Genomic DNA, 19035 nt, shown 5'->3' on the forward strand with positions numbered 1-19035 from the left:
GATTTGGTACCTTTCATCAGTTTTAGAAAAGTATGGACTATTTTCTCTTCAAAAATGGCTTTTGCTTTATTCTTTCCTTTTCCAGTTACATTTCTTACTATTTCATGAGGTCTGGTGTGCCCTTTATTCTCTTTTTAGTATTTTACATTTCAAGTATTCTATTTTTACTTCAGTAGAATAGCTGTTATCAATCTATCTTTAAGCTTACTATTCAAATTTCTTGTAGCTAGTCTATTGAATTCCTGACTACATTGTTCATTGTTCATTTGCTTTCTTTTTAAGATCTAGAATTTAAAGTGAATCCTTGGTGAATTGCTCCAGTTATAACATCTATTTTGCAATTTTTCATTAAGTTTCTTGTATGAATTAATCATGACTGTGTTTAAATTTCTAGTTTTCAAATCCAATATATGGCTCAACTTTTGGTCTCCCTATATTGTCAATTGTTTCTTTTGTATTCTTTCAGATGGTCCCACAAGCTCTATGTTTTGTATAAATGTTGAAAATGATCCAGAATGATATTGTATTTCATCACGGAGACTTTTTTGTTTTTGTTTTTGGTCCTAGGTTATTCACAAAGCTCTGATTGCCTTCATCCCAACAAAGGCTCACATAAAATTAGGTTCTTAAAATTTTTGTAATTTTGGTGAGAGCCTGTCTACCTGTTTTCTTTCAGGTGATAGTGGTACTCCTTTGGATCTTCCAATTCGGGGAACTTCTTGGCAGTTCCTGAACTCTAATGATTATTTCCTCAACACCTTGATATGGAAAAAAATCTGATTTTCAAATGTGTCTGCTTGGTATCTTAGGAAATTGACTCTTACAACTTCAGAATTTGGAAAGTATCTCAAAGAGAAACTGGCTGGCTGTTAAGCTCAGTGTTCTGCCAGTTCACTTTTATCAGAATCCTGTGTCTCCAATTCTGTTTTGCCAGCCCTGAAAAAAGAAAAAAAAAATAACACCCAAAACTCTGGTTGTTAGTCTTTTCCCCAGCAATCTCTTGTTTGCTCTGCTCCTAGCATCAAGGACTGCAGAATTTTACTTAATTTTCTACAATTGTCTTTAGAATCTTGGTCTTTTTTTTTTTTTTTAAATTATCTCTTCACTGTACTTAATGCTTTTAATTTGAGTTTCCCAAGTAAAACAACTGCTTCTAGGATGGAAAATAAATTCAGTTCTGGGGAAATTTAATATGTATAACATATACATTTGAGCAGGACCAGATCCCTAGGTAAAAAATGAAATGAGCTAATACTAATTTGACATTAAGAAAGTATCTCATGGTTTTCATAAATCTATATTGAATCATTTCATATATATATGTGTGTGTATTCCAAGTATAGAATAAACTGGTATACTTTGAAATACTTTTCAGATATCATGTCAGTAGGGCAGAATGCCTTTGTTTTAGTGCTGATTTTTTTCTAAGATTTTATTTATTTATTTGAGTGAGAGAGCAAACAAGAGAGAGCATGAGAGGGGAGAAGGTCAGAGGGAGAAGCAGACACCCCTCCCTCTCCCCTGCACAGAGCCGGGAGCCTGATGCAGGACTTGACCCGGGACTCCAGGACCATAACCTGAGCTGAAGGCAGCGGCCCAACCAACTGAGCCACCCAGGCGCCCCTAGTGCTGATATTTTAAATTTGATAATGCCCATATTCATTCCCTGGGCAAACTACTAAAAAAAAAATTGAGACACATTTAGCAGAAGTAGAGCTTTAACTCATGTAGTCCAACCATAGATGTTGCAAAACACAAAACATACAAATGAACACAAGTTTTAATGTTCTGATGTGAAATACAACTATTGTAAGTACTGGCCATTTTTAAAGCTTAGATTAAAACATAAACCAACAGAGATGATAGAAGAGATTATAGAGCTGTGTATAAAAATAGATTTCTTATGAACACTCGGAAAGAATTAGTATATTTACTCTCAATTTTAGTCACATAAAGACCACAAAAGAGCACTTTGGGGGCGCCTGGGAGGCTCAGTCGATTAAGTATCTGCTCTCCGCTCGAGTCATTATCCCAGAGTCCTAGGACCATGTTCCGCATTGGACTCCCTGCTCAGTAGGGAGTCTGCTTCTCCCTCTGCCCCTCACTCTGCTCTTGTGCTCTCTTTCTCAAATAAATAAATAAAATCTTAGAAAAAAGGAGTACCCTGGGTTTTTCCTGCTCTCTTTCACTGTACCCCCACCCCCACCTGCATACACATGTAAATAATCATACCCAAATAGACAAACATACAAACTAAACTGGTGGAGATAATTTAGTATAATGTAACAAAACAATATTTGCATTGAGATAAAGTTTATTTAATAATACGTATGCTTTTTAAAGATTTGTTTATTTATTTGAGAGAGAGAGAAAGAGAGAGTGCAGCATGCAGGGAGGCAGGGCAGAGGGAGAGGTAGAGAGAATCTCGAGCAGACCCCCTGCTGAGCATGGAGTCCATCGTGGGGCTCCTCTCCCAGCTCTGAGATCATGACCTGAGCTGAAACCAAGAGTCCAATGCTTAACCTGCTGTGCCATCCAGGCACCTTTAATACATATGTTTTAAAGTAAAATTAACAATTCAACTTAATTAAATTTTATGTCACATTACAAAGATAATACCATATCAGAGGAAAACCTTTCTTATAATCTGCAATACAATCTGATCCATAATAATGAATCAAAATAGGCATGCTGAATTTCCTTTATTTATCTCAGATGGTTTGGTACAAAGTGAGTATTTTGGAAGGCATGTAAAAATTTTTCACATGAAGGAAACTTGGAGAGAATGCAAGTAAAATAAAGTGATGTAGCCAATAGACTAAAAATTCCTCAGTAGAAGCCATAAGACCAGTATCTTCCATAGCACAATGGGCGGCAGCAGCCAAAGCCCAGGCCACCATAGCCATAGCCCAGGCCACCATAGCCATAGCCCAGGCCACCATAGCCATAGCCTAGGCCACCATAACAGTTGCCGTAGTAACACATGGTATCAGGAGTGGAAGATTCAGTAGAGGAGCAGGAGGTAGGTTTCTTTAATATGAATGCTACCATCTGCTGAGGGCCTTTTATACACCCTCAGTGGTGGGTGGGGAAAACCACAGGCAGTGTAGCGTCCTATATCTCGCTAATTTGCTTCAGACCACATCATGAATATTTTGATTTCTTGGCAAAACAGGGCCCTCATAACTGAGATAATTTTACTCCTATGTCAGGACTCCACCACTTATGGGCCTTTAAAATGAAACTCTTATTCTATTTTCAAGGTGATGTCTCAGTCTCTATTTATTTATTTGAAAAAATACGACTTGATCACACAGCACGATGCAAAACATGAAAATAGGAATCCCATTGTTTGGTTTTGTTTCCATTATTCTTTAAGAAGAATTTTAAAATGAGCTTTGTCTGGAGGACTGGGTTTCCTGAATCTTTCACATAAAGGATGGATATAACATATATTTGTATACTCTTAAAAAATAAACTTCCTTCCAACTCAATATGACTATTTATTGGTTACGTTAAATATGGTGGTAAGTACTTTCATATATGGACATATTTGGCATTTTTCAACCTTTCCTCTACTATGTATGACTTTGATCTTTCCAGAAAATGTGTGACCATTTTATGGGCAGAAATTGTTTATGTCTTATGCTTCCTTGTGTCATCACATAGGAAGGTGTTGTAGATATATCTGCAAACCAGATGAAGGCTAAGCTTGATGTTCTGTCCTCAACTCAAGTCTTTTTTATCATGGGTCATTTCTGTTTTTTTCCAGATGCCTAAGATTTGCTGTAGTGACATGTGTCCTAAACAATGTGTGGGTATTATCAGAGAGACGGAGAGAGCCCTGCATCATTCTTCATTCCCTTAGTTTCAGCTGACTGGTGAAGTGCTGGTGGAGATAGAAATCTTCAGTCATGGAAGGACTCATTGAGAACACAGCAGAGTCTATGGTCTAGCTTTTTTCTTTCTTTCTTTCTCTTTTTTTAAATTTCAAATTTTTAATGAAAATTAAAATATAATTGAATTTCATTAAAATACACTTTACATAAAATAAATTTAGGTCTATTTAGGATGGGTTTCTTCCACTGTCCAAAAGAACAATATTCCTAAGAAAGCTTTCTTAAATTGAAATGGCATAAAGCAAAGCAACAATTATCATTAATTTATATGAAAAAATTCCTGAGCATTCCCAGACTCAAAAAAACAAAAACAACCTTTCTTAGGCTCTTCTGATACTTTAGGACACAGTTTGCTAACAGATGCACAAAATAAATCAGGATAAAGCATGGATGCTCACAGACAAAGGGTTCAGAGCTCTGGGGGTGAGACTGAGATGCTGAGAGGTCTTGGGGAAAGATCTGGAGGCAGGGGTGTCACTCTCAGAGGTCCGGGGGCTGACTGTACCTGTAATGACTCACTGCAAAAGCAACACTGAGTGTTATTTTCACTTTTTGCCCTTTTTTTCCTTTGCAAAAGCAAAAACCCCTTTCAGATTTCTTTTGGTTAGAGAAAACCAGTACAAATGTAGGGTGTTTTTATTGTTGTTTTTGTTTGTTTGTTTGTTTGTTTGTAAAAGCCAAGTGTTACAATGCAAACTTTTGAAAAGCTACTTGGATAATGAGTTTTGACAAATAGATTAATGCGAATTATGTATTTTCACTCTAAATATAGCTATTGGGATATTTTGTAAGGTGGGGGGAGAAGCTTCCTGACTATATAGCTGCCAAACTGACATTTTCTCTGACCCCATAAACACTGCTTTGAACATTGAGAGTATTAATAGGTATATAGATGGGATGAAGAATCCTGCTTTCCCTCAGACTTCTGATTATATGAAACTTCACAGAAAAATTTACATAGGTTTTTCAGCCTCTTTCAACCACTCAGTTGTTACTTATCTGTTGCTAACCATGGGCCAGCATTTTTAAGACATTGTATTATGTGATAGCGGTTATTTTTCCAGTGTTTCCTCATATCACTGACCTTCTCATTCACAGCATGAGAGACCAGAAGTGGTAAAAGGACTGTAGAGAAACTTCCAGCATTGTAAAGAAAAATAAATTTGCTTTCTTCTGGAATTGGAAAACAAATCATTATTTTCCTGCGTTGGATGAAGACTTACTACACAATCTCTTCACATCATTAAGGGAGATTTTCAGTTATCAAAACGATGCTTGTCATCTATGTTATCAAGCTGAATCTTTTTGGTAGGTTTCACTTTTCAAATGGGATAATGGCCAAACTATTTTTTTTTTCTGAGCAAAATGTAGCAATTTCTTGAAAAGGAAGTAGAAGGCCCATTTAATCATAGTGATCTTTGTCTGACTGATAACGGATTCCATAAACCTCTGTTGTCTCTTTACCATTTTCCGATGTCATGAAATTTCTTAAGAAAAAAAAAGGGTAAGAGGGCACATTCGTTTTGGAGGTTTTAAATATGGGCCTAAACAAAGTGGGAAGGGGAGGTGGTAACTCAGTGCATTGAAAACCATGATGATGAGGTGGTGAGCAGTGACCAGGTCCTTCCTGGAGGACTTGGACATCAAATGTCAGGCAGTCAGCAGCCACCAAGCACAGAATGTTTCGTGAACTATTTCGTGGACGGCATGCACAATATAGGTAGAAGCCTGTGAGGTGTGAGGAGCAAATGATCTCTTTTTTGATGCATAGTTTTAAGTAACTCAGCCAAAACTTAAGTAATCAAAAATGGACAAAGGCAGAGGTTTTTAAATGTAGTGATGAGGAAAAGGACGATTTTGGTGGGCAGAAGTGTCATTTAAAAATTTGGCCTGGGGCACCTGGGTGGCTCAGTCGGTTAAGCATATGCCTTTGGCTCAGATGATGATCCCAGAGTCCTGGGATCCAGTCCCACAACCGGCTCCCTGCTCAGTGGGAAATCTGCCTCTCCCTTCCCCCCCCCCTCTCTGTCAGATAAATAAATAAAATCTTTAAAAATAGTTTGGCCTAGAAAAGCAATTTGATAGCCTGAGCAGATGCAGTAGTAGCTGCTGATTCACATGGAAGCCTGGGTTACATATGTTCTGAGATAGAAAGAACGGATGTTCAGATCCTTGAATTTGTAGTTACAGCAAAAGTTCAGAGATAGCCCAAGACAGTCTGTTCTCTCATCTTGGTTTCTGCCTCATTTTCTCTGCTTGTCTGTCATTTGTCTCTCTCTCTCTCTCCCTCCATTCCATTCTCTCACATGCATACACACACATAATCAGAAAAAGCAAAAGAATGGAAATATGAAGGTAAATGCAATGCAGCAATATTTACGAGGCTAGATTGTTGAAGGCTAAAACAGCATAAAAGGTAAAACATTTTTTTTTAAATAACTGGAATTTATTTATTTATTTTTAACAACTTAATTTAATTTTATTTTTTTTCAGTGTTCCAAGATTCATTGTTTATGTATCACACCCAGTGCTCCATGTAATACGTGCCCTCCATAATACCACCACCAGGCTCAACCATCCCCCCATGCCCCTCCCCTCCAAAACCCTCAGTTTGTTTCTCAGAGTCCACAGTCTCTCATGGTTTGTCTCCCCCTGCGATTTCCCCCAACTCCCTTTCTCCTCTCCATCTCCCAATGTCCTCCGTGTTATTCCTTATGCTCCACAAGTAAGTGAAACCATATGATAGCCCCAGGTTGAGCTCCATGCTCAGAGGGGAGTCTGCTTGAGATTTTCTCTCTCTCCCCCTGCCCCTTACCTTGCTGCTGTGCATTCTCTCTCTCGCTCTCAAATAAATAAATAAATATTTAAAATGTTATTGCATGGTTTTTGCTCTGTTCCATCATTTAAGACAGCAATATTCCATCATTTAGGCAATATTTTATTGAGTGTCCTCTATGTGCCAGAAGCTTTTAAGGCAATGGCTTATATTACTTCTGTTATTGTGATTATGACTTCTCATATGATCTTCCCCCTTCATGTCTAGCATTAAGATGTGGCAGTGTTGCAAAGCCATTTGAAAATATTAATCCCCCAAAAGCAATATTAAATTGAATTATTATTATTATTATTATTATTTAAGATTTTATTTATTTATTTGACAGAGAGATCACAAGTAGGCAGAGAAGCAGGCAGAGAGAAAGAGGGGGAAGCTGACTCCCCGCTGAGCAGAGAGCCCGATGTGGGGCTCGATCCCAGGACCCCGAGATCATGACCTGAGCCAAAGGCAGAGGCTTAACCCACTGAGCCACCCAGGCACCCCTAAACTGAATTATTTAAATACACACACACACATGCAAATGATGAAAAAAATATATAAATGCAACAAGTACTTTCAATGAGATAAATGTTTATTAAAATTATTCTAAACTTTTCTCACATAAGATTATTGATCGAAAAGGTAAGAAATTGAAAGGCAATGCAATATCAAAGGAAAAGCTTTTAAAAAATCTGAAACATTCCATATGATTTCAGTGACTCTAGTAAGGTTTGCAGAATCTGACTTATTTTATTTTATCTTTGTAGATATCTTAGGATGATGTTGACATTTTGGAATAGAAAATGGAATTATTCATAGGAAGAATCATGGAGGCAGATTCAGGCAGCTGGAGGAGAACCGTAGGTTGAATTTCTCTGGAAGCTTCTCAGTAGAGTCCGCAGCATCTTCTGCAGCAAGATGGGCGGCTGACGCCATATCCATAACCACCACAGGCATAGCCCACACCATTGTGGCCACATCCATAGCCGCCATAGCCCCAGCCGCCATAGCCACAGCCCAGGCCACCGTAGCCACATCCATAGCCGCCGTAGCCCCAGCCGCCATAGCCACAGCCACCATAGCCACAGCCACCATAGCCACAGCCGAGGCCACCGTAGTAGTTTCCGTAGTAAGACATGGTTTCAGGAGTGGAGGGTTTTGCTGAGGAGCAGGGAATCAGTTTCTGTCAGTTTGAACGCCACCATCTGCACAGGTCCTTTTATATGTACCCTCAGTGGGTGGGACACATCGCAGGACTTGTTGACCACATATTTCCTACTAATTTACATCAGTACACTTCCTGAGTCTTTGTTTCATTAGGCAAGGTGAGGCCCGCCTGCGCAGGATGACTTGGGATGACTTGGCTGTTGAGTCAGCTTCCCTACAATCAAATTACATGCCTTTGATGTGTTTTTCTTATACTCTTTTTCAAACCCTGATCAGGTTTTTTTTTTTTTTTTTTCAATTTTGCTTAAAATATTTGAACCAATTTACCAATTTTTATCTAGTTTAATCATTGACAATGAAATGTTGATTTTTAAAATTCTATCGTTTTCTTCTGATATATTATATGAGGGTCTTCCATAAAATGAAAAATAACTTTCTTAATGACAGAGCTTATTCAGTAGAGTCAGGCAAACTTCTCATGTTTATTATTTACTTTCATAAGTAAATTTCATGTGGGCATAAAGGTATATAGAGTTGTATTTTGAAGCTTTATAAACTTATCAGCAGGATTTAATATCTGTCAGTATTCCACTATCAGTTCCTTCTCTCCTTTTTGTAGTTATTGTTATTCTTGCTGAATATTTTAAAACAAATCTAAGACAAGTAGCATTTTTCTTATAAGTCCTTCAGTGTGTATGTCTATCACAAAGCGAGCTTTTAAAAGATATAAAATTATACCATTGTCACACAGACATTTTTTTTAAGTTCCTTAGCATTCCCTAATACTTAATTCATGCTCAGATTTTCTCAGTTGTTTCATAAATAAATTTTTACTGTGAATTTTTTCACGTTGGGACTCACATTTAGACATATTGTCTCTTAACTCTTTTTAAAGACATACGGTTCTTTTCCAATCCTTTTCTTCATGCATTTTGTTTTTTTAACAAGACCATATTATTGCCCTGTAGAATTCTTAAATTTTGGATGTGGCTGGTGTCTACCTTGATTTTCTTTTCTTCTGTTCCTCTATCCCTTATACCATCGCTATCCTGGTAGGTAGGTGTAGACGGTTGAAGTGATTCTTCTTATTAATTTGACAAGAAAAATGCTGTATAGATGCTTTGTAGTACTCTTTTCTATAATACTAGGGGGCACCTGGTGTCTGGTTCTCCCACTGCTTCACATTTAGTAATGTTGGGATTTTTAATTGAGTTTGTGACATGATCTTTTCCGACAAATTTTATCTATTAACTTTTACACTTGATGATAGTACATAGACCCATTACTGCTAGAAGTTCTGTGATGTTGATCTTAAAAATTCTATCATTACCTCTCAGACCACCATAACTGTAGTCATGACCACCACAATAGTAACATATGTGTTAGTAGTGCAAGGTTCAATGGAGGAGCATAAAATAAGTTTCCTGAGTTTGAATGTCACCATCTTCATAGGATCTTTTATATAATGTAAATAGTAGATATGGCGAACCACAGTCAATGTTGACTCATATTTCAGACTAATTCGCAATAAATCTCCCTATGAATCTCTATTTTTTTCATTTATGTGAAGTGCATCCCTTAAGCCGTGACTACTTAGTTATAATGTCTGGTTTCTCACAATCTATTCACTTGCCTTGTGGTAGGGTTCTATTATATGATAACAGGTTTGTCCACTCTGTGAACTCTATAAAAATATATTTAACATCTTGGATCAGACTCCATGTAATTCCACAAGCATAAAAGACCTTATTGTTTTTTCCCCCTATTTTCATTTGAAGAATATTAATGTCCAATACATAATCATATATGAGATGGGTGGTTAGAAGAAGAAAGTTACTTGGAGACACATGTCTATAAATTTTATGAATTATTTTTACTACAGCAAAAGATTTTCAACTCTAGATAGTGTTTCTCACTGATTAATGATGATGAGTAATTGACTAACTGCAAGTACATTTCCATCCTATTATAAAGACACCTCTTCTTTCATTGATATTTACATTAATTTTTTTAATATATTGATATTTGCATTAATTTTTAATGTTTGTGTTTGAGTATATATGTGAAGTTGACCATTTACCTACACAACTTGGCATTTGTCTTATATTCCTTTCCATTAAAGCACGATGGCTCCATATTCAGACAGTCTATTTCCTATGGCATTTCATGCATTCATCTGTCACAGTGGGATCAAGTGTCACTGATGTAAATAAGAGAAATGAGGAGGCTGAGTCCTCTGGTTCTGGTGGAGCTGTGTTCTGTTTTGTCTTTCTTCCTTACCACTGCTAGGTCCCCAGGGTTTCTTTTGTTTATTATATATTGGTGGGGAGCTTCAGAAAGCTAACACAGGTTAGCTGAATAGTGGTGGGGGATACATGCATTATGGAACAGATGTGGTTATGCTTGGGAATCAACTGGGTGTAGCTCTTGATGCATAAAGAAAAAGAATTCCTTGTCTATAGGAGACCATGCTCTAGGTTTTCATTTTTAAATGCACATTTGATTTTCCTAACTGAGCTGGGTTTTTTTTAACCAACATTAGCTGGATCCAAGTACGAACCATAAAGGGAACTGGTATGTATCCAACTGGCTGAAAACTACTGAAACAACGTATGCATACAGTATCATTCAAGAAAGGTAAAATATATGAACATATAAGTGAATTAGTGATGTTTTTCCAATTATGTATAAAACAGTAATTTTGCTCTATTTTAGTAGGCAATTTTAAGCACACAGTTGTCTAATTATTTCATCAGAAACACCAGAGGATTTGATATCGTACACTTGTCTTCCAGGTACTTCTGAACATAGGTAAAGGATGGTGAAGTACAAACCCACTACTTTGTGTTGCTACGAAATTCATCTTCCCCTCTGAGCTTAACATGAGAAGAGTCAATTAGACAAAATAGAATGTCAATTATACAAAATAGAATCATTGAGGATCTGGAGGGAATAAATGTGCACACACCTGAACAGCCATGTATTTTCACATGCTATTAATTTTTAAAGTAAGCTCTTAATTTGAGAGCATTTAAAAAGCGGCATAAAACATTGACAAAAGATTGTCAGCCTTATTTATTCATTAATTTATTTTCCATTTATTCATTTAAAAAAACCAGGAGACAAAAACAAAACTCAAACCTGTCATACTTCTAGGCTTTGTCTTGGGTGCTGGAACCACATGAATTCTATAAATGGCTTTGTTTTCTTAATGTTATTTGATTTTTCTCTCAAAACAGGCCGTGGTATTTTTTATTTTATTTTTATTTTATATTTATTTATTTTTTAAAAAGATTTTATTTATTTGACACAGAGAGAGATATCACAAGTAGGCAGAGCAGCAGGCAGAGAGAGAGAGAGAGAGGAGAAAGCAGGCTCCCTGCTGAGCAGAGAGCTATGCAGGGCTCAATCCCAGGACCCTGAGACCATGACCTGAGCCGAAAGCAGAAGCTTAACCCATTGAGCCACCCAGGTGCCTCAAGGCTGTGGTATTTTTAGAAAGCCAAGAAAATTCCATTATATGAGATGGATACATAGATTAAAATATTTTACCTACTGAGAAAAATGAGAAAAGACTTCTAAATATGTATAATAAACCATAAATGTCGTCTAACCTTATGATCCAGTTTAAAAAAAATAATCTATATAAATTTGAAATTCCTAAAGAGTAGCTTGTCCTTGTATATTATTCTTAAGGAATAATATTTGTGACACATAACATGTTGATATTTCATATTGATAAAATGGCTATGCTTTTTTTAATCATTTGGGGAAAAGTTTATAGTTTCAAACAAAGGTCAAATCATACAAGTTGTTAGGTCAAAATAAGTCTTCAATACAGTGATGTTGAAATTCCATTCTACTAATTTTTTTTCTGATAGGGTCTGGTGGAAAGTCGTATTTAATCTAAAAATAAATTTTGATATGTTCGTAATAGATATTGGAAATATGAAATTCAAAATCACCATTCCATGAAAGCACTGATTTAATTTCTTTTGTCTGATGTGCTGATGTGGTAATGGGGTGGCACTTTCTAGAAATTCTTGAAGACAAATATGATATACACATCTGCTCTGTGGGCTACTATTAAATGTGGGATATGGAGGGTCACTTAAAGGACGTGAAATGGAAAATCCAAGTACAACCATCAGGAACCACAGGGTGGTGTGTAATATGAGGTGTAAGGAAATAATCAGAGACAGAGGTGTGTAGAATATGATGATTGGAAATAGGAGTGTCATTTGGAGTGGGATTTTTATCCGTTAATTAAAAACTCAACATACAGGCTAATGTTTAAATATAATCAGGTGGTTGCAGTGATTACAGCTTTATCAAAAACAAATTTCACTTCGAAATAATTTATTCTTAGACTTTAATTTTTTAGCATATTAAGATAGGTGATGTTGCTATCAAAAAAATACACACTCATGTGCATGCAACAGATGTAACAAAAGTAATGTAAAAAAAAGCATTATTTTCAATACAGGAGGTTTTATTGAAAATTGAAATAAATGTTTCACAGGAAGAATGTTGAACTAAATGTATGCAGAGCAGTAATTGTAATGCAGTAACAAGAGAAGAAGTTTCTTTTGTAAAGCAAGACATTCCAGATGATTTTATTCCACTGAACTGATGGATGTAGAATTGCAACTATCTCTCCTTCCCAAGTATTCTAGAATGAGAGAATCACTACTTCTGAAAGAAAAGGACTCGGAAAGTGGATTCAGAAAATGCAAAAAGAGAGTCCTGGAGTACCTCCCGAGGTTTTTCAGTAAAATCCATAGGACTAGTATCTGCTACAGGATGATGGGCAGCAGCAGTCGTATCCATGTCTGCCAGAGCCTCAGCCAGAGCCACAGCCTTGTGGCAGGAATGAAAGATTCAGTTGATCACTAGAATAAGCGTCCCCAGTGGAAATGTCTACCATCTTCCCAGGGCTTTAATTTATCTTCAGTGGTGGGTAGGACAAACCACAGAAAGTGTGGAACTCAAAATTCACACTAATTCATGCCAGAAAAATTCCTTAAGCTCATGCCTTTTCTTTTAGGCAAAGAGACTCTCATGGGCTAGATTTTTTTTTTCTTTCATGTCAGAATTCTCACAATTGAACCATATGAGTCTTATAATAAATAATAGCTATATTTTCAAATCTTCATCAAACTAGTTAGTGAAATTTCTTTGACCAGGTTTTATGGGCTTTCTAAAGAATGATGATTTCTCACTTGAGTTTAGAGTTTCATAGGCATATATTTTAGCTAAAGTAAAAATTCTGTCAGATGCCTATGTGTTTTTTTGCATGATTCCTTTCCCCTGGGAGAATATTCCTTCAACTGAATAGATGTATGCTCAAACACCCTTGTAAAAGCACCAGTATTTATTAAAATACTGGTAATTATGTTACTTTTTTATTGTTTCTGGAAAATTTTACAATTTTGTTATGAAGTGAAACACTGAAAAAAAAGTGAAACACTGACATATATATATATATATATATATTTTTTTTTTTTCCCCCCCCTATCAAGTATTAAAAGTATGTGGAGCAATTGGAATCTCTGTAAACTTTTGGCGGGAGTGTAAAGCGGTACAGTCACTATGGAGAAAAGGAATGGTAATTCTTCAGTAATTTAAAAACAGAGCTATTATATGATCCAGCAGTTTGACTTCTGGGCATACATCCAGATATATACCCAAAATGATTGAAATCAGGATCTCAAGAGATATCTGCACTTACTTTCATTGCAACATTATTCACAAGTTGAGATATGGAAACAACCTGAAAGTTCTTTTGATGGATGAATGGATTAAAAAATGTGGTAGTACACATAATGGAATATTATTTAGCCTTAAAAGGAAGGTAATTCTGTCACTGTGACAACATAGATGACCTGGAGGACATTTTGATAAGTGAAATATGTCAGTCACAGAAGGATATCGTGCATGATTCTTCTTATGTGAGACATCTATAATAGTCAAATTCATAGGAACAGGGAAAAGAATGATGGTAGACAAATATTAAGGGGAGGGGGAAATGGGGTATAAAGTTTCAATTATGCAAGGTAAGTTCTGGAGAACTCTGTACAGAATTGTGGTTAGTCACACTGTATTGTGCACTCAAAATTTTGGTAAGAGTGTAGGTCTTATGTTAAGTGCTCTCACCTCTATAACAAAAAACCCCAAAAGAGCAGGATGAAGCTTTTGGAGGTGATAGACATGTCTTTGACCTTGATTGTGATGATGGTTTTATGGGTATAATAATACCCCCAAAATCATTATGTTGTATACTTTCAATCTGTGCAATTTTGTGTGTGTATATCAATTACATCTCAAACTGTTACAGAGACTGGGTAAAATGGCAGGATTTTTTGCTTTTCTCCGTTGCTGTGTGTCAAATTTGTTTCAGTATAGTGCTCCTCTCATCAGTCCAAGTAGAGATCTGGAGACTTATCTACTCATTCACCTTCTGACTTCCACCCATCTTAACCGTTGCCCTGGGGTGGGGGGTGAGGGGCTCTGGAACAAAGGGTCCTCCCAAAGCAGTCGCATATCAGCATAGCGGGCATGTGATGACTTGCATGAGTTTTGAATTCTATTCTGAAGGCAACTGGAAGGGTATGTATGATGCAGACAGAGAACATTTCTTAGTTATGAAAGAGCTAAATTCTCTCTTAGGAGAGGTTCTGAACCAGGTAAGGCTTTAAGATGAACATTTAAATTCAGTATTTGAGGTGCTTCTTACTGACACTGGCCAGAAGAACGAAACAAAAGAGGTTGGTTTGAAAAAAGCTAAAGGCGGAAGGCACAATGCTGTTGACTGAAATCTAGCTATATGCAACGGTATTCAAATAGAATCTCTCTTGATAGGTAGTGTAGATAAACATGGTTGAATTAATAAATTTAATTCATTACATATTAAACAGTTATCTTACTCTTATTTTAAGAGGTGGTTTTGGTCTTCCTTACCTAAGTATTGAGAGTGATTTGTAATACTCATTGTCCTCAGTCTCTTAGTCATAACATAGCTGAGTGAGGGACAGAGAATGTCCCTGTTTTCTTATGATAAAACTATATTCCATTCTGAGTACTCCACTGAGAGCCCATAAAAAGACAATTGATACTTTTTGGGAAAAATAGCATTATCAGTGCATCAAGACCCTGGAGATACTTTATATCCCTACTTTCTCATTTTCTGCTAAAACAGAATATAAAATTCCAGGGAAACATTTTTCAACATTATTCATTATTGTTTATTTTTTTATTAAAAATATTTACTAGGCACATAGCATGTGCCAGCAACTCTCCTCGCCACAAGGCTATTATTCTTTATCAGTGATATTGTGTGAAATATCTTTTTATTACTCATTACTTGAGTAAGTGTCAGTTTTACGGGGCCACTGAGAAATGTCCACCATCCCAGAAGGAAAATTGGAGGAGAATTCCTTGAGTGGCTCAGTTGCTGAGAAAATGAAATAGAACTTCTTAAAATATAACATAATATAATATAAAGTGTACACATTGCCCAAAAGTCCTTCAAATAATAATACATTTTTGAAATATCTAGAGTGCCTTCAGCCATGTGTGTCGATATCTGAGAATACTGTCTGGATGTTCAGAGACATTGTTCTTCATTGGAGTCTTACAGAGATTCCTTTTCCTCATTTGCTTGGGGAAGAAAGCTAGAATAATTGAGAAAAGTTTTGTTTTCTTCAAATTAGAAGTTGGAAGAACAAGGTTAATATCCCTAATGCAAATGAAAGGTGATCTAGTTTGCTGAAACGTTGTTTACCAAGAAGGGAGCCAGATGGCTTTTTGTGATAGATCTCTAAAATGAGAACAGAACCACCAGGTATGCAGATCTGTCTTTTACTCTTTTACTGTTGAACTCAGAGGAATAGGAAGAAGTAGGAGAGGCAGAATAAAGCACTTACACACATCCAAAGGCACCTATTTGAATGATATGACCTAACTGGGGTTTTAGAAAAACAGCCAAAGACATTATGATACCCCTAGTACATGTTAATAGGAAATGGTGCTATTATTGTATGAAATGGCATTTAACTTATTTATGTATGAACAGTAGGGTTGCCTATAGATATATATGAAAGCAAAGTTTTTATAGGACGTTGTTATAAAGGACTGATGGCCATATCCTTATTTTTTGAAAAATGATTATTTCAGAATAACAACAAAGTCAGGGTCCAAAGGCGGTTCCCCATAGAGTTATACAAATCAATATAAATAAAATGCAATAATACTGAATATGGAAAAAGATTTTTTACTGAACTCAACATCTTGCGTTATGAAATATATTGATCAAAAATAGAAAAGATAGGGGTTCCTGGGTGGCTAAGTTGGTTAAGCGTCTGTCTTGCAACTCAGGTCATGATCCAGGGGTGCTGGGACCAAGCCTACATTGTGGTTCCTGCTCAGCGGGGAGTCTGCTTCTCTCTCTGTCTCTGACCCTCCCCCTCTTGGGCTCACACACACTCTCTCTCTCTCTCAAATGAATAAATGAAATCTTTAAAAAAATAGAAAAGTTATGTTGTGAACACAATATCAAAGATAAAAGTTCTTGGTAGTATTTGACACATTCCTGGCTATTTTCATCACTTGAGAAGTACATCAGATCTGAACTTTGTGCTTTCCAGGTTTTCATGGATGGGCTTGTAGCAGTTTGCATAGAATATAATAATAGAATTACTCTTGTGGAAAACCATGGAAGCAGAGTTAGGAAATCACAGGGGAAGGAGTCCGGTAGACTGAGCTGCTCTGGATGTTCCTCCGTGGAATCCATAGGCCACCATGTGCCCCAGCAAGGTGGGCAGCCTCAGCCATGCCCACAACCACTCTCCCCACAGCCAGAGCCAGAGCCAGAGCCACAGGGCAGACGGCCATAATGGTTGCTGTAATAGTGCATGGTACAGGAGGAGAGGTTTCCATTGTGGAACAGGGAACTATTTTCCTCCATTTGAACGTCAGCATCTGCATATGGAATTTTACACAACTTCAGTGGTGTATGAAGCAGTATGACCTCATATTTCAGGTGAAGTTTAATAAGAAAGCTTCCTAAAAAACTTGTGTCAATAACAAGGAGATGTCCTTATAGCAAATATTATTAACTATTTTTCTTGGAATCCAATAATCATGTCACATGTCCTTAACTAGGTTCTTGTATTTTAGGGATCTTCTCACTCTGGTTTTGTTATTAAAGTCTATACTCAGGTTCCTTGAAATGTTGATATCCAAGCCCTTAGACCCAGTTTTCGTCTTTTTTTTTTTTCCTCTCTCAAAATAGTAATTTCTATGGCATATTGAGACATACAATTAATGGACTGAGGTTATGTCTATTTCAGTGAGGAAGTGATAAAAGTGAGGAGTTACTTGAAGTACAATATCTTTTAAATTATATGATTCCTTTCTGTCAGGCAAATACCTCCTCACACCAAATGTTTTCTACTACTACTAAGGATGAACTGACTATATTTACATTAAAGTGCTAATGTAAAGCTGCATTTTTTTTTTTCACCCTGAGAGTTTTATCTCTTTGTGAACCATGACTTTCTATGGGAATGCACCATTATATTATGTAATGAAGCATTTATTTAGAAATTCAAATATTCATTCTGGGTGTCCTCCCTCCTCCACCTTTTGGGTTCTCATATATTCAAATTGGCTTTAAAATCATCATTTCATTTCTCAAGGAATGTTTTCTTGAAATAGTGGCAGAAGAAACATGGGATATGGATTTCTCATATCTGCTTCTGTGTTCAGTCTGTTGGGGTCATGTGTCAGACATAGCACTGAGCTGGAAAACTCTGGTGTATAGTCATGGGCTTATTAGGTTGGAATAGGCAAATATATATATTATGAAAATAGTTTGGGGCTTATGAATCCCTTGAGAAGGTCTTTGTGGGACCGGGGAGGGAGACAAACCATAGGAGACTCTTAATATCAGGAAATAAACTGAGGGTTGCTGGGATAGGGAAAGGGTGGCTGGGTGATGGACATTGAGGAGGGTATGTGCTATGGTGTATGCTATGAATTGTATAGATTGATGATTCAGATACCTGTACCCCTGAAGCAAATAATACATTATATGTTAATAAAATTTAAAAAAAAAGAAAAAGAAAAGGGTCTTTGGATCCTGCTGGTGTCAACAGACCACAATTTGATAAGCCCTTGTATAGACCAGTGTTCTTCAAACTTTCAAGAAAGAAAGCTAGACCAGTAACTATTTGGAAACTGATTCCAAAATTTAAATATGACTATTTACTTATTATCTATTTCATGCATGAATTACTGATAAGTAATAATTTATTATAAAACATGAAATTATTTATACCAATAAGAACTCATATTATGATAGATTATGCTTTAACATGCTGGAAAATTTTTAGGATTTTTTTCATATAGAGATTTGAAGTTTTGGTTCTATATTATAATTATTAGAAAAAATATATTATTTATTATACTCATCAAATCATTAAAAAAAATTTGAATCAATCTGAATCCCACTATCTAGTTGTATGATTTATTTTTGAAATTTGACTAATAAATATATATCCTCCTTAATTTCAACAGTTTGTTTTGGCAAATTATTTTGAGAGGCTTTGTTTTCGTATAAATAGGGACAAAACCCACTTAAACTCTTCATTTGGAAAAATTTAAAAACATTAGAATATTCTATTTTCACATTTTATTATTACATAGATATTAGTGCCTTACAGATGGTACATCTATATAAAACAGTAATGTGGGGTGCCTGGGTGGCTCAGTCTGTTAAATGTCTGCCTTCAGCTCAGGTCGTGATCTTGGGGTCCTGGATCAGCCTCACATGGGGCTCCCAGCTCAGCAGGGAGCCTGCTTCTCCCTCTCTCTCTGCCCCTCCCACCCACTTGTCCTCTCTCTCTCTCTCTCTCTCACAAATAAATAAACAAAATCTTTAAAAACAACAACAACAACTCATGACGTAACAATGGAAACAATCTCAAATAATCATTTACAAAATGTTCTCTTCCCAACACAGCAGTGTGCCTGGCATTCTTTATACACTGAGTGTTGAATGAATGAAAGGCTGAATGAACATATGAAATGGACTTCATAATCAAAATGATTTCACATAAAAAGATTTGCTAAAGACAGCCAGGCTCTCAGTGC

The 19035-nt window shown here is 36.4% G+C and overlaps 1 protein-coding gene across 1 annotated transcript; it reads right to left on the bottom strand.

Annotated features, from left to right (window-relative positions):
• Positions 1–2829: 2829 nt before the first annotated feature.
• On the bottom strand, positions 2830–7852 carry LOC308343119 (uncharacterized protein; the record flags this gene model as incomplete). The annotated part of the gene is made up of 2 exons (XM_080804052.1): positions 2830–3030; positions 7646–7852. 2 exons carry the CDS (start codon positions 7850–7852, stop codon positions 2830–2832), a joined length of 408 nt encoding a protein of 135 aa, XP_080660178.1.
• Positions 7853–19035: the final 11183 nt, after the last annotated feature.

Source organism: Martes martes (genome assembly GCF_963455335.1).
Source record: "Martes martes genome assembly, chromosome: 1".
Taxonomy (NCBI): domain Eukaryota; kingdom Metazoa; phylum Chordata; class Mammalia; order Carnivora; family Mustelidae; genus Martes; species Martes martes.